The 22,142-nt window shown below is 40.0% G+C and overlaps 1 protein-coding gene across 1 annotated transcript in view; it reads right to left on the bottom strand.

Annotated features, from left to right (window-relative positions):
• The window catches only part of ARHGEF28 (Rho guanine nucleotide exchange factor 28), an 84,903-nt gene extending 63,858 nt beyond the window's left edge, over window positions 1-21,045 (bottom strand). The window contains exons 1-5 of the mRNA XM_054288140.1: window positions 20,879-21,045; window positions 19,485-19,665; window positions 16,218-16,290; window positions 12,494-12,540; window positions 10,925-10,985 (exon numbers count right to left, since the gene is read on the bottom strand). Coding sequence (XP_054144115.1) covers window positions 10,925-10,985; window positions 12,494-12,540; window positions 16,218-16,290; window positions 19,485-19,665; window positions 20,879-21,027 — 511 coding nt within the window. The 5' untranslated portion in view covers window positions 21,028-21,045. The remainder of the gene's footprint in view (window positions 1-10,924; window positions 10,986-12,493; window positions 12,541-16,217; window positions 16,291-19,484; window positions 19,666-20,878) is intronic.
• Window positions 21,046-22,142: the final 1,097 nt, after the last annotated feature.

The raw sequence follows: 22,142 nt of genomic DNA, 5'->3' as shown, positions 1-22,142 counted from the left end.
ATATGTATAATTAACAGCCCCAGGGAATTACAACAGACAATGGAAAATACAGGGAGGATATAAATCCATGCTTTAAGCATCCACTTCAAAATATCTCCACTCCCTGGAATGTCAGGTTCAAATTGCATTGATAACTCCCCTGGGCATACAGGAACGCAGGCACTGACGTAGCCCTACCCACCTGCACACCACCCAGGGCACTCGCCTGCCTCCCACCATGGCCACAGTTTGAGAAATGGAGAGCACAGAACATATCAAGGAAAGCCTTCCCAATTGCTCCAACAGAGAAGATTTCCCCTCTACACAGTAACTTTCCCTACACAAGTGTGCTGTCTGACTCATTGGATATATTTCACGCCAACCAGAATAAAAGTTTTCATTTCAGACATGCACAAATGGCAGTGTTCCATGGACAAAGGGCAGTTTAAATGTAGAGAGCTGTTGTAAAATTTCTCACCTTTCAATTTTATCAATTATTCTTTTGTTCTCTTTTACAAGAAATGGTAAAATTTGCTTACTTCTGTGATACCTCCATTTGTGAATATTTTCTGCAAATCTGGCTTTTTTCACTTACAGATTCAGCTAAAAGAACTCACTCTCATTGGCCTTTCTAGACTTCTGTTCAGTTTAGGGAGGGGTGACTAGAGCTGAACAAAACACTCACCATGAGGAAATGCAGCCAATGTATTTAATGGCATTAAAATATTTTACATGCCTAGACATTTACTTTCCTGAATGACCTCTGTACACTGCATAAATGTTTGCACTGACTGCTCAGCTATTGCCTGCCCTACCTTCCTTAAGCAAGCCACGTTCATTTAACATTCTAACAAAAACAAGTAATTAAGATTGTTAAATAATTTTTCAACAGAAGCCTATTACATAATTCTCAGAGAATCCAACAACTAAATTTCAGCAGTGATAAAACCCTGAACATGCACTTCTGCTGTTTATCATCTCTTCTTCGTCCAAGTTCTTAGGCTTTTCACCTGTACACTGCAACCTCTCCTGAACAGGATCTTGCACAAGAATTTGTCAATGCCACTCTGAAGATAAATTGTCAACCTTAACCCCTACTTTTGAAGGGTTAATAGAATATCACTCACATTACTTGCTCTGTTTGGGCCTTGTGAAAGGCTTCTTTTTTCTTATTTGTAAAACTCCTTTATGCAACCATGAAAGATGTCATGCTGTTCTTTGCCACAAAGAAGGGCTTTGCCGTACAGTCTTTGACTAAAAATATTTTGTTTCTTGCACTTTGTAGGGTGATCCAACCCACTTTTCACCTGCCACTCCTTCCTTCCAAAGTAGTGGCATTTGCAGGCAGCTACTGAAGAGATCTGACCGCTTATGAGATAAAAGGTGCTTTTAGCTGGAAAATATTAACCTCTCTTTCCACTGACAAAATATTTTTCATAATATAGACCAAGATACAGATGGGAAGATAAAGAACAACTATGAGGGTTTATGTGTATTATCTAGAGCTAACACTTTTGATAAATAATGTAATGCCTTAAATTCTTTCAACCATTGCTTACCTAAATACATTCATAAAATCTAAATGTTTTTCAGAGATAGTACAGTGTATTGTCTATTGTCATACCATTCCTGTGGTTCACGGCAAGACGGAAGGAAGGAAAGGAATGTCACCACATCCGCAGACTCCGTGCAAGAGCACTGTTGCCTCCCTGCACGTGCAGTGAACAGCACTATGGTACCAAGTGGGTGGGCTGCCTGTCCCCACACACTGCTAAACCACAGCTGGCAGTTCTCTCTCTCAGGGAGAACAGAAGGGGAAAACCCTGAGCCACCATCCTCTCCCCAGATGGAGAAGGGACATATACAGGATGGAAAATGTGATTAACAACCACAAACAGAGCAGGAGGGGGTCACTTTTGGACACAGGTAGAATGAGAGCCACCTAAACAAAAGCTCTGCCAAAACCACCCTGTTCACTTTGTTCTGGGAATAGCCTCCTCTGGTATCAGCAATGAAATTTATTTCCCCCAGCTTGATTCTGTCCTAGGCCCAGTGGAGCCTGCAATCCTTTCCCAAAGTACATCAAAGCATCTGACAAATAAAATGGAGTAGAAAGGGTTAGGTGATCTCCACCACTGGTCTCCGTGATCCACAGGCACACATCGCTTCCCTACCTTCTTCACTCCATTGTTCTTACTAATTAGAGCATATCTTCCCACAGAGAGGATCAGACAATGCACCTACACAAACTATCTGCTTTACCCTACATTTGACTTAAAAAGACTCAGCAAAAAGGCAACTAAAGGAAAACATTACCAACCAGATGCCAGGCACCAAGCAACTGCCAACTGTAACACTATTAGCCCACAACAATGACACAATGGCTATGCAGACTGTGGCTGCCAACATCTTCATATGTCTCGAAAGATGGTTTGTCACCGACATGAGTTTTACCATTTCTCTTCTCTAGTAAAGACCAGGGTCTTTCTTATGGAACTCTATACAAGAATAGTTAGAAAAGCTTCACCACATCACTATGCTCTCCCTCTCCCTTTCCCAAATCATTGATGAACCAATCACTAAAGAAAAAAGGACCAAGTCCAGATCCTTGAGATCTTAGTTGATAACCTCATTCACCTATTCTTTATGATGCTCCTTATTGCTAAGTTTCTGATGGGAGATTCAGGCATTTTGTTTAGGGAACTGACCCATTATCTTCTTATTTTGCAAGCAGAGGTCTCCCACAAGTAACAAAGCAGTTTGGGATTTAAACTGTTCAGCAGTGGATTTCAAATGGTCCAGGCAGCCAGTCTCTGTCCATCACTACTACCCAATGTCAGGGCAGTATTTGGTGGATTCCATCTCCCTCTCCCTCTCCAGCACCCTGCGGCAGCCCACCCACACTGCATCACCCAGAGGGGATCTGAGCTGGGAAGGGCAGGGGAAGGAAGAACACAGAATTTCTTGCACTGCATGCTTTCCTTGCAAACAGAATCACAGAACCCCAGGATGGGAGGGACCACAATGGTCAGCTGGTCCAATCTCCCTGCTCAGGCAGAGTCATGCCAGAGCACATGGCACAGGACTGAGCACAGACAGTTCTTGAGTATCTGCAGTGAAGGAGACTCCACACCCTCTGGGCAATCTGTTCAGTGCACAGTCACCCACACAGTAAAGAAGTCCTTCCTCAAATTCAGGTAGAACTTCCTGTGCATCAGTTTCTGCCCACTGCCTCTAGTCCTATTGCCTGTCACCACTGAGAAGCGCCTCTTGACACCCACCCTTTCGTAATTTATAAACATTAACGGGGTATATGCCTGTTCTCCATACTTTCAACCCTGATGAAGCCACAGGTTTCAACAGGGTGGAGGATCATAGCCACTCATCATCACAGAGCCTGCTCCTCCTACTACAAGTTTAAAGCAGCAGAATTTGCACTCCCAGAAAAGCACAGTCCTGGGTGACTTAGGTATCAAAGCCAGCCACATTCTGACATGAGATTAAATGGCCCTGACCGCCAGCCCATAAACCTCCTGCTCACATGTCCCCCTCATGCTCTGTTCATCACTCTTCCATTCAAACAGCTGAAGATAAAACTCATACCCATTTGGGACCTCTTACTGTAACAAGTAGATCTTCTGTAGATCTTGTGTAGACAGATAACAGAAATAATAAGGAAAAACATAAGATAACAGTACAGCACCAGAAACTGGGTCAAGTTTTCATTTACTTATTTGAACAATTTTTGGACACTAGCCTGGAAAGAATACAGAGCAGCTGCTGCCTTCACAGACACTCTGCTGAGAGCATCCTATCCATCTCCAAAAGCACTGTTCTAAGACACAGCAAGTGTCTGAAACACTCTGCAATCATGGCAGGCTGCAGGAAAAGCAGAGACAATTTGTGCACACTGCTTTCTGGATTGCTTTAAGCTGGACTGCCAGTCCAGAAGTATTTGTACTTAATTGCATTTACTTCCAAAGGTAGTTATATATCCACTTCCAAAGGTAGTGATATCTTTTTATCATTCCCAGACAAGGCACATGGAATCACTGTGTTGCAGCAAATCATCCAGACTGAGAGAAGACCATACTATCTAAATTTCCATCGACTTCCTTACTATTCCCCAGCAGATACATTTCTAATTTTAATGTGAATTACTAAATTAATTGTTGAGGCTACTTTTTTACTGCTTTCTTTGAAAGCAGGGTGACAACTACACTTAGAACACCTATAATAAGAATAACACTGTTATAAATGATAAAAATATGATGTTTGTGATATTCAATGAATGATTCATTCTCCTACAAAGGGGTCTTAGCCATAGGTACCTCTTCTGAAAAGCAGCAGTTTGTAAGTGGTGGGACTTGAGGCTTGTTTCTTTGATAAACTAAAAAGCAAGGTGCCTTCACAAATTTAAAAAAAACGGCTTTGCACAAAATGTACTAGTACTCCAAGATCCTTGGAAAACACTGGCCAGACTGGGATAGAGAAGGGCCCAATATTTTTACAAAACTTAGGCAAGAACATGACCTGTGCCTAGTAGTGACTCAGCATAGCTCCAAAAAGCCCATGGGCACACACAAAATCTTGGGTTTTGTCTCAAACTCTTTGTGTTGCCCAGTTCACTCACATGCTGCTAGGATTTCACAGCATTCCTCCAACCCAGACCTTTCTGATATCTGGTTCATGGCTGATGGCAGATATTTTCTTTTTTATACCCTTTTTATAAAACACCAATATCACTGTAGGGCAGCAAGCAAGCTCGGTTAAGGATAAGAAGCACATAAATACTACTTTCACGTGGCAGGGGTCAGTATGCCCTGAAACAACCAGTAAGCACAGCACATATAGAGATAATTTGCCTAAATGATCTCCTTGTCCAGTATCTATTCAGATCAAAAGACTAGCTGGGAAACACAGAACAAATGTGGGTGGAAAGCTCGTCACTTTTTTGTTCAGTATCCTGATGAAAAGCTCCCTGATGAAAATACGAGATTATTTGCAAAAGCAGGAGGACTAAGGGATTAGCCTTCCTTGTTTCAGCTCCATGGAGGCCTGTGAGAGCAGGAACAGGGAGCATGCATATTGCCTCATGTGAAAGCAAACTGAAGTTTGACTTGGACCTTGCTTCTACTGAAGCTGTGGCAGTGACTTGGGTATTGAGTCTACACTCACACAGGCAGACTGTGATGCCAAAAAGTTCACCAAACACCCACCTCATTAAAAATCAATTTTTCTATGTTTCAGGGAAGACTTCAAGGGAAGGTTGCCTCTTGAGGAGGAAGAAAGCTGAGAAATGTGTTTTCTTGTGTGTACTCTCAAGACTACAACTGTTTACTTCATAATATATTTTTGGGTTATATTTCACATTTACAGAGTAATTTGACATTAGATACATCCCAGAGTGCTCATTTATGTTAGCATGAAATGAAACTGGGTAGAAGACAGGCTGAAAAAAGGGTAATTAAAACATCCATTTTTAAAAAGCGCCTTTATGGAGGGTTATTTTGTTGAGCAAATTTGTTTGGGATTTTAGGCAGAGGAATAGAACAAGTTCTGGGAAGCCAGAAACCATATGTTTGTAGTGTGTTGATTTTTCTTTCTTCCTTTATTTCTTCCTTTTGAGGTTAGCTTGAATTATACTGCCTCAGAAAATCAAGAGTGGAGGAAACTCCAAGCAACAAGAACAAGCTTGTTTCAATGCCTAATGCTGCTTCTTCCAGATTTCTCCCTAGCTTTTTAATTAAACTCAGTTCGGGCTCACAGCCTGAACTGTGGAACATTTTCCCAGGAAAATGTGACTTCCTGTATCTTCTGCAGCTCTTAACTATTCTGCAGTTTTCAATATAGCATTGTTTATAGACACTCCAAACAAATGCGAATATTTTTATCTACAGAAATACGTTACTGTCATGTTTAAATGCTGTTCAAAGGCTGGTGGTGCTGGCAGTACTGTGACAGGCTAACCCCAAGGTATGCCTCTAATGTGAGGAACCATGCAAAGATTTTGCAAAGTGGAAGAAGCAGCACAGCTGCAGCCCAAAATGCCAGAGTGCAGTTGTCACCGTCATTAGCTGCAGTGGTAACTGTGCAGTTTTCTTCAGTTGATGTTTCTCTCTGCAACTTACAAATCATCTACCTTTTGACTAAAAATTAGGGGGTTTAAATCTTCCTTTACCACACACTGAACTTCTTTGGCACAACCAATCTGAGTATTTGCATATCTCCAATCATCCAAGTACTGTAGTGCCTTTTTATCAGCTTGCTCTCTACAGTCCTCTTACTTCCAGGAAAAAATGAGTTGCAGAGAAAAGATAAGCGATATGCCCAAAGTCCTGTGAGAAATCTGTTAAGGAGAGAAACTGAAGCAGAAGTCTGCAGGTCTTGGACTAGAAACGCTATTCTGGATCACTCCACCTCTCTCAAAGCATACATAAAGCAAAGATAGGATGGAAAGCTGCCAGAAGAACATAAAAAGGACTGCAAACAGAAAAGATCTGCACAGCCTGAATCAGAGAACTCCTGTAACTGTCTCAAATAGGCAACACTTAACGCACTAACTTTCACTCTTACCTATCGGTAACCATAAAATTATTTCCTGTAGTTCCAATGTCAAAACAGGCACACTTGACTCCAAACACTTCCAAATGCAAACATTCTGCCCTAAAAACCCCAGAAGGGCAAAAAAACAAAAAAAAAAAAAAAAACCAAAAAAAAAAGGAGCAAAATATATTACTGCAGTAAGTACAAAATATAATAAATTTACAGACATAACAAAAAGTGCACAAAGGTAGAACTCCAGACAGCAGGACCATGCTTTTTTCTATCTTAAAAGAAAAAAAAATACCACTTTAAGTCTTACCCACCATGGTGAGGAAATCTAATGAAAGAAAAGAACAAAACAGCAACACTGAAACCAGATTTTTCTGCATATTTCAGTACAGGCCCATACAGAAAAGAAGATCATTATGGCAATTATGTTCTGTTCCTTAAACTGATGTGTGGCTAAATGGGAATTTCTGTGGAATCATGAAAATCAAAGGGCAGACTCTACTAAAAATATTTTGTAGCTGCCTGGTAACACAGTGAACTGCCAAAAATTTGGCATCAGTAATTTCATCTCTGGCAAAACATGGCTTCCAGGAGTTTTTCATCACTGGCAGAGCAAACAGAAGAGAAGAGACAGACACTACTAAGTTTTTGGCAATGTAACGTGGAGATAATGGAAATTATTTTGAAAAATTGTCATCATCATCCCTTCCTGAAGTTTAGGGGAGATGTGGGGGAAAGCTTTATTTCCTTGGAAGAAAAACTGGGTGTTTGGGTCACTTTTTCTTAATGGGAAAGAGAAACTTTTGCAGCTTTACAAATGGCCCTGTGAACATTATCTTTCCCAACCAGCTATGAAGAACAGGAAGGAATTAAAAATGTTTAAAAACCCATGCTCTGCTCACACTGTTACATGCCCAGCAGGGACAGCATACAGCTGTCACCTCCTAGACTTTTCCCAAAATGTACATACAGGGTTGCTGATTCTAAGGATGACAATGCCTGGCAATAAAACACATGCACAATATTGAAAGGGGAAAAAAAAATCCTTTTTTTGTTGCTTTCCATTTATTTCTTTTATTCGTTCTTCCCAATAGATATTGGTTTTCTGACAATGTTTCCAGAACATTTACCTTAAATGATAAAAAGGAAAAAAGTCCATTGGGGGGGGGGCAGGGTAAGGGTGAGGTTTGGTTGGCTGGTTTTGGGTTTTGTTTAGCAGCTTTTTCTCTTGTATACATAAAACAGATCTCTAACAATTTCCAAAGGAGACAGAAAGAGGGGAAAGAACACAGGCAGGTGTGACTAGTACTGGAGCATCTCCCTACAGCCTCTCCTTAAGTATGGTCTAGCATCCTGCTGTGCCCTACTCCTACTCCTTCCATTCTTAAATAGTGCAAAGCCAAAACTCATCATCTTCTTGGCTTCTTATTGGCCCATCACCCCTCCTGGACTGATATCCCTGGGGCTCTTCAGAGATCCCGGAGGATGAGAAACATTTTGCATAACAAAAATTGAACTACAATTCTCAAAACCAAACTACAAGACTCACTACTAGACCTGGTGCCTAAGGCAGCCAGGTCCCAATCCAAAGATGAAGAAAACAGGGAGAAGGGAGTGTTGGTGCCCTTTTAGCGCCCAACCAAACGTTGAAAGCACTTCTGCAAAGGCACTTCCCAAACGCTGTGGAGAAAGTGCCATAATGAACAACATGCTTGAAAGGGATGTTGAGAAAGAACACAGAGAGCAGGAACAGGAGAGCCCTCCCAGTAGTCGCTGCTACTTCGAAGGTCCCTTCCAATGAAAACCATTCCATGACAACATTGATTTTTTGGTGAAGATTTCTAAAGCAAGAACCACATAGGAAAAGGAGTGAGAAACAGAAGTGGGGGACTTTGTACCCCCATTCAAAGAGCACTCGCATTCTCACTTTTACAAGTACTCTCTGATTTGCACATCCAGCTACTAGTGAGATGCCAGAGTTTGTTTGTTTCTATTCATTCTTTTTCATTCAATCCCCTTTAGCTGTTTCCCTCTCCCCCACTGACAACTATTTGAATTTCTCTTCTTATCCCCCACTGTGTGCTTTTCCTGCCAAAACCACTGCCATTTAACAGCACTGCCAAGCAAACTTTTTTTTTAAGAATAGTTTGAAACAATTCAGGGTCAGAAAACTATGATATTCAGCAATATGGTTCAATGAGTCAGGTTAGAACATATGCTGATTTTTACATTCACATAAACCAGTAAACACAGCTTCGGTAAACTAAAAAATTTCTGGCTGTCACCAAACTATTTCCACCCTTCTTCATCCCTCCCCGCTTCCACTTTTTACTGCACACCCAACGGTCCACTCATTCCCTAGCCTGCAATCCAGCCCCATCAGATCTCATGCACAGTGCTCACTGGAAGCCTTTCAGGCCCCGCTGAGGTCAATGGCAAACTCCCACTGCATGTCTACGTAATGAGTGTTTTGGCCAACTTGAGAGCACAACCCGGAGATGGGCAAGGACAGCTCACAGTAGGGCCAGCAGTAAGTCCATGCTCCAGTCCTTACACAGGGCAGTCAAACTCTCAGTTACAGAGACTTCTAAAATGAGTAGAACTGATTTCACTGCAGTTTTTCCACAAACCATTCAACTTCTTAAACACACTCTAAAGTAATTAAGATAAAGAGGGTGACAGAGGGCTGCTTCTTTCTCATATAGGCATTACAACAAGGAGTTTTTCTTAGTTTAATACAAGATAATCCTGTGCTGAGGACACATTTCATATACACACATGTATGAACACGTATAGGTATATCTACACATTATAATTTTACTTTTATGCAAATAAGATGCCTAATAAAATTTATTTAAATCAAATTTTAAGCACCTAAAACTTGTTCAAATCATACTCAAATTCACCACTCTTTTTACCCGCTTAGCTCCTCTAAAAATCTGCACTACCACTCCTAACAGTATGAACCATGGCCAAAGTCACTTGCTTGTTCCTCCAAGAGGACACAGGATCTGATGCATCTGCCCAAGCAAGCACAAGAGAATGAGCAGGTCTGAAGCCAGAGGGCCTGGCTTCTGTTTCAACTGTCACAAGCAATTCTGTGCAAATGATGCCTTAGAAGGAAAAAGTATTTCAGAAGTAAGAAAAAGAAATATCAGCTATCATTTCAGGGTGGAGAACTTCTACTTTGTCAGCTTCTAAATTACTTTATGTTCTGTCCAGATGGTATAGCTAGAACAAAGACCAGAGCAAATGTGGTTTTCATATTAACAAACCATAATCACTCCCCAGTGGCTCCACACACTCCTACACTGAGATACAGCGCAATACTTTGGTCTTGCTTGACAAAACAGATTTGAACCCATGGGCACTAACATCACACATACCTTGCATTTTTGAGCAAGGCAAAGAGTGGTACGGTGTCCTATTCTCAGAAGTACTAAAGTTAGAATGACCGTGAATATTAGGGCTTTTGCTACTAGTCCTAAATCCCTCATGGTGCTCTCGTATTCCCTGTATGGGACAGTGGGAAAATCATCATCAAATAGTTGAAGTACAGGTATTTGGCATAACTGTTACTAAAACAATACATAACTAAATGCTGATTTAGTGAGAGGCAATAAAACACTCTGCCAGCTTCTTACCTTAGAACTGTCTCTGAGTTTATGTCAGCTCATTTCCCTCCAACATATATCCCCCCTATGCATGCACATCTATCCCCTTCCTTTCGGCACACACCAAGTGAATATTCACTTTGCAGCACCAAAATCTGCATACAGAATGCCTCCATTTGGGCTGCTCTTTCTGAGCTCAGCACGGGACCACAGGCCAGTGACATCAGAGTGGCAGCTCCCACTTGCAGAGCTTAGTTATATTTTTTTATTTTATTATATTTTCCAATTTGCTGTGCTTTCCACGAGCCCATGTTTGTCTATTGCTCTTGTAGCTTTCCACAAGGCTTGAAAAAACCTTTCCAGTGGAGTTTCAGCCTATAAATGTGCTGTCTAGCACAGCTGGCTATATTATCCTACCAGGCCTACAACTCGCTGTGTCATTTAAATATTTCTACAGACTTTATTTCACCTTCAGTCACATATATGGCTTCAGTCACATATGTTTTCTCCATCAGATATTATTTTCAAGGTGGCTGTTCCTACAACACCTAACACATTACTGAAAAGTCGTGGTATCACAGTACTGTTGGATACAACATCTATGTAAGCCAGAGACAAAAGAGGTAGATACGTAGATACAACTGGCTGATTTTCAGCAAGTTACTCTGCAATGTCAATTACCTTCACCTCTTTAAAAGAAACTGTCTTGTGTGTAGCTGACATAACACTACCTATCAGCAGTTTTCGGGAAGTAAAAATTTTTAATTCTTTCTTACCTAAGGCCACCAAGACACTATCTTCATTTTCTTTAGAAGGAACCCCAGAGTCTTGGAAAGGCTAGAAATAGAAAAAGTGATCTATATTTCTCAAGACAAACACTGTACTGTATTTATGCTTAGTTGCAAACTGTGCTACAGGCCTTCATAATTCAGTTCAAGTACTATTCAATTTAGGCATTTTCATAAATGCAATTGACACAGCATGCTACTTCCATATGCAAATGAACTCCAAGGACTCAAATCCTAACCATAATCAAAGAAGAGACCAAATCATATCTTACTTCCTATGTAAACTTTGATTTTCAGCCTCTTACAAAGTTTATTGGCTTATAGCCAATATACAGTGCTATGGAGAAAACAGCAATATTTTCTAAGATTAGAAATATTTCTAATGCCTGAGCTATTCATACCTATAGAAATGTCACAGTTCAGTTCACTAATTAGAAGTTCATTATATTCTTTCTGCTAGATCAAAACAAGAGACAATCAGTATGGGACCAGAATCTTTTCCCCCCAGCAAGACTCATGAGCTGCAACACTGTGCTCCAACACACACTTTCAGTATAGACTCCAAAATGTGTGCATGCTGCAGATTTAATTCTGAGATGTCACAGATTACAATACCAAAAATGTGAGTTCCAAACAAATGGTTACTCTCCCTCACAGCTGGCAATAAAAATTTTAAAAATCCAAGACACCAAACAAAAAAAGCCTAAAGAGGTCACCACATTTATAAAAATTACCTAACATGTCAGCTCAGCAACATTCCACTACATTCAAATGTTACTAAAAGAACCCAAAACAGCGGTAGTCACTTGGTATGGATACAACTTTTACTAGATTTACCTGGTTTGACCAGATTTTGTTTCTCTTAATCTAAATTACAATTTTAGCTTCATACCCACTGAGGTACTAATCAAGCTCCTGATTTAAAGGTACTTAACAAATACCAAGACAAAGATTTTCTAGTTTTGTAAACAAATACATATAAATAAAAAGCAGAATATAAGACTAGAGATCAAGTACAACTGACACAAATACAGATGTAATGGCATTTCTCACATATTTTGGTCTCTCCCCTAAGCTGTTTAGATACCTCCAAGTAGATGACAATGGGAACTTGCAGTATTTTTTTGCATCAAGCATTATTGCCATTTGCATCCTGTTAAGGACTCACAGCTACCCACAAAGTCTCCCTCAGAGACTAACTCCTCAGATGTAAGGAACCATGCTGTCTGCAGGATGAAACTTACGCTGGACATAGGTCTGGTGCTGACCCCAAACTGGCAGCTGCCAGCTCCCTAAAGGCACTAAGCTTCACCATAAACACAAGAGCTTTCCGGTCCAAAAGCAGAGTTTGCTTCTGTAACCTAGCATTCCAACCCACAACTACAGAATAGGTTATTTCAAATAATTTTAATCTACATACATAACTACTCCTGCAGCCTAGAAATAGCAGGTTGCCTGGCAGGCTAGATCTTATTTCTTAGCTCAGATAGGCATGCAGAGGTTGCTGCTTCTCACCCTAAATAAAGCTTAGCTATTGGTAAAAAGAGAAATCTGTACCTTTGTATCATCCTGGGACAACTCATCAGAAGCCAAGCTCAGAGGACCTGCAAGAGCAAAGATTGCTGCCTTTCATAACAAGGAAATTCAGTCTGGGTCTGCTTTAGTTTCTGCTGCTGGTCTCTCTCCTTTTTTAGATAGGAAAGGGGACACAAGAAGCACGCAGGCAAGCCAGAACAATGGACATGGGCAGCCCATGCATCTCCCCGCAGCAGCGATCCCGTGGGCAGCATGCAAGCTGGATGCACAACAAGAGCTATTTTATTGTCACAGTTATGTTTGGGCTGATTAACCCCCACACACTCAGAAAATCAACAGCTCCAGGACTGTGCCTCACACCAATGCTTTTCTTTTGCAGGGATGTCATGCATTTTCTGAAATTGGACTTTGCATTTTTAACCCAAAAAGTAAAAAAACATCTTCACTACACTGTCGCTCTTTTGTTTGTTTGTTTGGGTTTTGGTTTATATTTTCTTCCAAGGGATGTGGAGAAGGAGACAGCAACACCAAAAAAAACACCTCCCACACTTTCCAAGTTTTGCACAAATGCAGCCTGAAGGACTACTGTGAAACAGCAAAGATACAGGAATGTAAATGAACACAAGCCTCATTCGTGCATCCAGGAACATTATTGTTTAGCAAACATACTTTAAAATCAAATGATGCTGAAATCATATGGATAGAATCATCACGGTAGATATGCTTCATTTTATACTGAATCTTTCAACTCTAGGTTAATATCTGTTCTCAGACATCCTCTTCATTTCTCCAGCTCCAGCAAACAGTTAAACTGAGCATGCTTCAGCAGGCAGCATAGGGTGCCTTGAGGTATATGGAGCCTGGGGACCTTTACTGGCATTGAACAAAGTATACACTCAGCGTTTTAAAAAAAAGAATTCTATCAATACATCTTGGAAAAAACCATTCAAAGAATGCTGCCCATTACCTAAATCACACAAGTTCTGAGATGCAGTTATGTGCCCATTGCAAGATGCTGTCCCTGACCTCAGCAGGGCACCTGGACACTGGCAGGAATTAGGACTGGGTCCATGCTGATCAGTACCACAGTGATTCATTTTGAATTAATCCACCCTCTTTAATTAAACTCCTGCAGCACTCATGAATACATCTCCCCTTGAATTCTAATACAGCACAACCACAAAACACAAAATTCCTGGTGCTGTCAAACTAAACATTCCAGACTCCACCTTTCAGCTAGTAGGAACAGACTATTTCTTCTTACTTTAAAGCTTCCATGAGAAGATTTTTCTACAGTATTGACATGCACTTGTCATTATTATTATTATTATTCAGTTCCACAATTGTCAGAAATAAAAAGCCATTTTCTCTATACCATATATACTGTAGCAACAATTGGCTTATATTCTTAGCAAAAGTGTTCAGTCAACTCACAGCTACGGAATTTCAAACTCAGAAAAGAGAAAAGAAAAGCACAAAGTACAAAATTAGCCAAAATACCACCTACTTCACTTTTTGTTCTGCATCCTGTCAGGAGAATGCATCACTCCATGTATTTGAATTTAAGTTGCTATTGGAGATCAAGATAGCAGCATCACCTTACACTGACCCACTGCTTTCATATGATGGCATTTCACAAGAAATGGAGGAAGTTGGCTATATCAGCCCCCTCTCATTAACAGCTGAGGGGTTCTGATAGCATGGTGTTTTAAAGGCCTGTTGATCTTGACTTTAGGAGCGAGTAGCTACTCCTTCTTGGAACAGCAGCAGTTTTAAAATCTGAGGGGGATACTTTCATGACATGAGTCTGCCAAAATAAAATCCTGAACTTAGCAGACACTTTTTAAAGGAGTTCAATGCATGCAACTCAGAATGTAGTAAAAAAGCACAATAATTTCATATAATTTTTGCTTCCAGCAGCAACAATTTTAACTCAATCTGGAACAAAGTTCTTTTGATCTCCTGAGTGCTGACAAATGGAAATTTTAAGACAAACCACTAGTCACCAGTAACCACCATTCAGTGATTTTTAATTTTTTTTACTTGGTGGTTAGGAAACAGTCCTTGCAGAAATATGGCAACCAATTAAATATTAAAATACCAGAAGATGAAAAAACTTTGTTGACTAACACCATACAAACAGTAGTTATAGACTTCTCCTGTCTACAAGTAGATATCACAGAGCATAGAACATGCAACATGGTTACTACAATCTGTTTGTGTTGGTCCTGAATACTTACAAAATGTATTTACAATACTTACAAACTGCTTTTCAAGGTGTTGAAATGATTTTTTTTTTTTTAAACATGTGCAAAGTAACTCTGATGCATGAAGGCACAAAAGTATACAGCTTCCACTGAAAACACATATAGCTATGCCAAATATCTCTGGTGCTTATCAGAATCCAAAATGAGAGTAGATGTCCTGAACTGGAGACTCTCTCGCTCTCTCTCTGGGCTATGAATACCCATTGATGTTTGCATTCTGCTTGTGCAAGTCAGACCAAGTTAAAGCTGCTTTTTGTGAAAAATATAGAAATAATCACCACCTACAAGTCACATTGGCCAAGTGACTGCCACATATAGACTGCCAATGAAGGCCATTCACTTTCTATCCCCAAGCACCAGCATAAAGACCACCCTGATCAGAGTGGAGTTCTCAGGTGAACACCCAGAGTAAATGCATTTTCACACTGCATCAGCAAGGTCATTCACAAAACCAGTACAATAAATTCTCACTTGCACTCACAATAACAGATATGTAGCTTGTAACTGTTAACAACTGTTTATTATTTCTCTGCAAATGTAACTTCTAATGGCAGAATACTTGTTGCCTGAAGATGGACAGAAAAACTGGGTACAAAGCTCTTTTTCAGCACTAGCAATGGCAGCTTATACATTTAAATTCATGACTTTGTCCCTATTTTACCCATTCACTTGAAGTTACTTGCTGATGCTCCTTGAACTAGTGCCCGTCCTTTCTTTCCCTGCATCAGGTCCTGGTCCTGTCAGCAGTTTGTGCAGGTGCTCAGATTTCTGCTGCCCTCAAGGAAGGCTGATGGATAACTGATAAAAACTTTTAATTCATTCCTAAGAATCATATATCCCCAAGCCTCATGCTTCTGATGCTGAAGAATGATACTTTTTTGAGATTTTCTCTTCAGCTCTAAGACCTGCTTGCTCTGAGGTACACAGGGAGGTATTTTGGTAATGAAAGAGCATTCTCACCCGCAAGAACAGTCCCACAATCCTTGCAGAGGTAAACTGCTCACCAAAATAGTGAACATCTAATGGAAACAAATGAGGATTTTGCCACATTAAGAAGTTTAGGCTGAATCCCAGAACTATCCGTACAAATCATTACTCTGCTCCTATCTTTATTAACTTATGAGGCTTTACTGGAATTTGCAGGAGAGTTCATTCAGTTAAACACTGCCCTCTCCTGGAACCACCTGACATTTTTCTAGCTCTTAAAACGGAATCAGTTAAGGCTTTTCCAGTCACTATAAATGTCATAATATTTTGTGAACAGTTTCAGTCTGACATTGGAAAACCAAGCTCTGTGGGGAGTATCATGATTTACAAAACTCTTGTAATGTATGACTTACCTATTCCACTGTTCTGTACTAACAGGTCTCTAAAATCATATGAAACACGATCTTTCTGAATAAATAAATAATGTATGAATCTGTGCCAACTTTCTAGAGCTTTGAAAGATTGCAACATTATGGAATAAAAAACTGTACCTTCTACAAAGCGTGTTGTACTGCAGGGCATTTTTGGACCTTCCACTGTCTCAACTTCATTTGAATTAATACTCTATAAAAAAAAAGTCAAAATTACAGTAACTGTATTTGATGCCCATGACATTTATCTGAAAACTCAAGAACAGTATCAAAGACTGACAAACACTTATGTTATGAGCAATACTAAGATGACTGAGAGAAATTCCACAAAGAATATTTTATTGGCTACCTTCCAGAGGAAACTGACGGCAATCCCTCAAGAGGAAAACCAATAAAATATTTTTAACCACAGAGAGAAGTCACCTCCTGCTTACAATACATGAAAGATCTAAAGGAACAGATTTGCCATTTGCATTTCACTGCTTACAGCCTTCTTTTCTATGAGAAAAGCAGCACAACAGCTTTGCACAACAACTCCATTCAGAATTCTAGTTTACATTAAAAGCATCCTGTAAAGCAAGCAATTTTGAGGGATAGGTAATACAAAGAGAATAAACCGGGACTAAACACTAACTACATGACAGATCCAGTCGGGAGGCCAGGAGACATCCCACTCCCCCTGTCTGTAGCCTCTGGCCAGGCTGCTAGTGCGTATCACTCAGATATACACCAACTCCTGCTCAAAAGGAAGAGGGGGCTGGGATACAGTCTCCTATTTTAGAAATTACTCTCAGAAATTAAAAACAAAGTGGGAGGAAGAAAGAATGGATTCTTTTGTGTCCTTTCATCTACTACTCTGCTTGCTTCTAGTCTTTCCCTCTAGTAGACTGTCTGTGTATTTGCCAACTACCAAACAGAGAAAAGACATGGTAACCTGAACAAAAGAAAAAGCCAGGGATGATCCTGGGCTGAATACTGCAGCCAAACTAATTTGAAAGCCATGAAGTCCCACCTCAGTGGGGCAAGTTACATTTCTCTCTGCTCATCTCTTGCTGTGCTAGGCAGTTTCCCACTTAAACACCTGTCAGGCAGAAAAAGTCAAAAGAAAGTTGGGAAACTATTAAATCTGTCCATCACCAGGCAAAAAAAAATTACTTAAATGACCATAAACTACAGTAATCATTTTGGACGATTAGCCTGGCTTGCCAATTCTGGCTTCTTTTATTACTCTGACATGTTTCAAATGTATCCATCAGTCCCCAGATCTCACTTGCTCCCACAGAGCCCTGGGCCCTGCACTGGCTGTGCTGCCTGCCGCAGCTCAGACTGCCCGTGGATCACCTTCTCCTGCTGCCTAGGTCTCCACTGGAGGTGCACAAGGAACCAACCACATCGTCCCACTGGCAGGCCCCACTACCGCACAGCAATCTCTGCCCCAAGGAGGTCACACAGAATTTTGCAACTTCACATTCTTTTTCAGCAATTTCAGCTATCTTCCCCCATCTCTGTTGCCTAGAGTGGCCACAGAGTTTCCACTTTTTGAACTGCTGAATGAAGGCATGGCTCCCATATGAGTGACTTTAGCTTACTGGCAGCTTGTTTTAACTTCTCCATTACTGTTTTAACTGAAAGAACTGGCACAGCAGAGAGTGAAGAATATACTTGGGAAAGATTCATGCTTTTCTTGCATGAATAGATGTGCTGCTGTCTGAGGCAATCATCTCACACAAATCCAACACTACATGCCACCATAACTGAGACAAAGCTCCCTTTCTTCAGTTCATGATTTTCTGACTCAAGCATAAAGTAGCAATGTTGGTCATTGGTACAGTCTCAAGACACCACATGTACAGCCTTAGTCTTCCATAGATTACATGAATACTCTAGGACAGCAGTAAATTCTATTTCTATTTTTAAAAGACTATGTACTGTGAAATCTCTAATACCTACCCAAGATTTATAATTGCCTCCCAATGCTTTGGATACAACCAAAGAGCTCAAAATTCTTGTTTGCAACAGAAGGAAAATTAATTTTATCTTTGCTTTTGGCCATAATACATAGTCTAAAAACAACAGCTTTTCTATAAAAAATTAAATAAATGAACCATGGGATCTTCCCAATCATTCTGGTCTATTCCTACTTGATTCAAAGTGCCGCAACACTGATGCTGAGCAGGAGGGGAATAAGGTCCCCACAACAGAACCTAGACTGCTGCAACTAGAGGAATGACAAAAGGGGAACCAACAAATCCAGGGCAGTAGGCTCTTTCCTGAAAATACCAAATGCAGAATTTTCTAGCTTTTCAGAGTCTTTGAGACTACCTAACATGCCACACTTTCTTTTTCCATTTCAAAGACTGAATGTAAAACAAGGACTTTGTGAGTGCAAGAAAAAGGCAATCATATAAATAACAATGCGTTCTTGATTATAGTTTTGGTTTTCCTTTTGATTTCATTATTGTTAATGGAAAAGCCACACACAAATTGCAGGGATTCTGCAAACTACAGAGAATAACTCTTTTGTATGGAAACAAATCAAAATCTCAATAATGCAGTTATGTAATAATATACATAAGGACTATTACAGTACGCCACGCCTTAAATTTCTGTATTAAACATAGCATCTAAATAATTTTCTAAGTTTAAAAAAATGCAGCATGAAATAAAGGTAACACAAGGAAAATCAGTGCCCAAATGAGGAAACCCAAAGCTAAGAATGGAAAAGAAGAGCTGAATTTCAAGACCAGAAAAAAAGCCAACTTTAAGTGTGTTAACTAGTTTTATATATGTTGTGCAGTCTCAATCTAAAAATACAGGTAAGCATTTGCATTGCTATTAAAGAACTTATACATTCAAGCATTCTCTTTATTTTACTGAATCAAGAGATGTCCTGAAGCATAAGTCAACAGTGCTTCAGACATTTTACATTAAAATAAGAAAAACTAAACTAAACTCCATAGAAAAAGTCTGTACTCTGTATTTCTGCTGAAAATAACAGACCAGGGTTGGCTCTTGATAAAGGCTCCCAGGCATTACACTACTGGAAGAATGGAACTAAATTAAATATTTCAAGTACAAACATAAATACAATGGCAATGCAATTGAAGACACAGAGATTTCAGGGAAAGATACTCCCTTTAGAGTCCACCATGATTGAAAAACAACTTGGGAGGCAAAAGAGGCTTTTACAAAGTCCTCAACGCCTCTTATGCTCCAGCTTCAGACTTACAAAGTGCTGCACCTACACCAAGTAGAAACCCAAACCAGTAATCATAAAGTTATACTGGCGATCAGTGACACGGCAGCTTAAATTACAAGGCTACTCAATGAAAACAAATCCAGCCTGAAAAGTCTACAGCTGAAAATCATGAAGAAAATCCATGGTACCTGGTAAAGAAGAGGTCTCTCCCAGAAGTATTTTCTGAAGAGCTTAATGTCTGCCTCCAGCAAGTGCTGTGCAGTGTGACTGAACGTCAGCGCCAGAGCTCCAGATGAATGAACAAACTGTATGCAGGCACCCTCGCTGATCTCCGCTCTTGAAATGTCAAGCGACTGACTGCCCTGGAAGCTGAAATGACAAACCCTTTTAGCCACAGCAGATGCCCTCTGCACAGGCAGACTGAGAGTGCTGCCACAGGGAGCATCCGGCTCGCCTCCAGCACAGCCCGTCAGGACCCCAACACACCCACCGCAAAAACCAGAGTCAGAAAATCTGAAACAGCCACTGAAAACACAGCTGGGCAAACAAAAACCTACCAATGACTCTTTTCAGCCTTAAGAACACAGAGCTACTTCTAGCTATCAACTGGGAAAAAACAATGTTAGCTTCAGACAGTTACTACTTAAAGAAGCCGGAACGAACAAGCTGTGACAATACCTATTTCTCCTTATTGCTGTAAATGAGCAAAAAAGTACCTTTTCCTGTCAATGTTGCCATATATAGCAGTAGGACACAACTGGCAGCTAGCAGATTTATTATCCCACAAGAGTGAAAAACAGAAATTATCTCAAGGGAATACAGCATTGTTTGGACATAATGTACTGAACCCATGCTGTATTTTTTTTTAAGCTGAAGTACAGATAAGTCTCACATAAACTACAGGCTGCATGGAGCCAAAATTGAAAGAACCACATACCAAAATAAAAATGCATCCTAATTCTCGTGTGTTTCTATTTGCAAAGAAAAGCCAAGAGTAAGAAGGTCTGTCTGATGCTTACCATTTGGTATCCCAAGACACATACATACACCCCATGCAGCTCCTCAGGACTGTACAGACAGAGCTCCAGACAGCTGAAAGGTGCCAGAAAGCACTTGTCCTTTGAGTTATTTGTCAGTGTGGCAGCTCTCTGGCAAAACAGAGTCATAACTGCAGCACTGTCTTCGTTGCTAATTCTCTCTTATTTGTTGTCCAAACTTGAGCTTTCCTATGGTTCTGTTTGTATATAAATATTTCTTTATATATATTTTAAGGAAGGTCTTTGCATGTTTTTAGTGTGTCAGGATTCAACTGATACAGTGCTGAGAGAGGTACCTGATGGTGCAGCCGGTCCTCCATCATTTAACTATTAATTGACTTCAAATGTAATGAAGGACACAAATAATAAACTCCCTACAATTGTAAATGCAAATTTACCATTTAAAATTATAATACTGGCAAAAAGCAGCAGAAACCAGCACAAAATAGGCAACTCTCTCCAGATAAATAACAGTACTCCCCACATCCCTTATATGACAATAATTTTCATTTCATAGAAAAGAGCAAAGAAAGCATTATACACACTTTGTAAAGATCTCAACAAGTTTGGAGTGTCCATTCTGCAAGGCCAAATCTAAGGGTGCTGCTCCATCCTCATTAGGTAATGCTAAGGCTGATGACCCTCCAGGCTGGGCTGCCAAGAACAAGGAAAGCTTAACCAAGCCCAACTTCATCACAAGGTGGAGAAGAGTTTCTCTTTGTTCAGGCTCTTAAAAAAAACACAGCAAGCAGATCAAAATCTTCAGTAACAAACCCCAGCATTTTACTTGCTGGGAAGCATCAAAAGACACTTATTATCATCTGCAGAAATAATATAGCTCAGGTTCAGACCTACAAAATCCTTCTGGCAGAAGATTTTAGGTCTTTCACTGAAAACACCAGTTACATACTTAATTGCATATGCAGAGCAAAAGAATAGCTAAATGCTATATAATTTCTTCCATCAAAGAAATCAGCTGAAATTAGATAATTCCAGCTGTTAATTAATTATTATTTCTCTCATTCTCTGTACGTAATATAGCACTCAGGACCAGTAAATGCCCCAATGGAGAAAATAGTTAAAAAGCAATTTTCCTGCAATCTGCCTTGCCTCAGCAACACAAAGAATCCAGCAGCACAGCCAAGTATCTAAACTAAAAAAATTTAAAAATATTTAAACAAGGGATATGATTTCTCAAGGCAGGCTGCTTATCAGGACAGTAAGAAATCTATAAAATAACACACACATACATAGAATATGCTGGATAATTCCTGCTTCTCTCTTCTCAAAAGCTAACTGCATGTGTCAATCCTTTCTCTCCTCTCCACTTTTTTAGCACATAATCATCAAGTTCAATGGGATGAAGTTTAAAATAAAGGAGTACACAACCATGACTTAGTCACTAGATGCTGAATCATCTTTCACACCATTCCCTGGCCTGTCTTCCAAGGAAGGATTTATTTGCCTCAATACCTATATTCTCAAACAAAAGGTCTCTGCAGTTTAAGGGCAATAAATAAAATATTCTCAAGTGCCACTCAACCAGTTTCTTACACTGATATTTTGGTATGAAGTTAAACACAAGTGTTCCTCCCTGAGAGTCAATTATTTAGGGACCATCACTGTACAGATTTCAGAATAATCAGCTAAAATGTGTTAGGTTTCCAGTGATTTAATAAATGTCACTGAAATTTTCATTTCTTCCCCTTCACAGCTTCCTTTTGCATAACTGAAGGCTGCTGTCATGTCTCAGCCAAATACATCCTCTCTGGACATTCTAACAGAAGAGTTGTGTTCTACAAAGCTGAA

Source organism: Melozone crissalis, unplaced genomic scaffold (genome assembly GCF_028551555.1).
Source record: "Melozone crissalis strain CALT ecotype California unplaced genomic scaffold, PUWL_Pcris_2 ptg000005l_1, whole genome shotgun sequence".
NCBI classification, from domain to species: Eukaryota; Metazoa; Chordata; class Aves; order Passeriformes; family Passerellidae; genus Melozone; species Melozone crissalis.
This window is presented reverse-complemented; position numbering and strand designations above follow the sequence as displayed.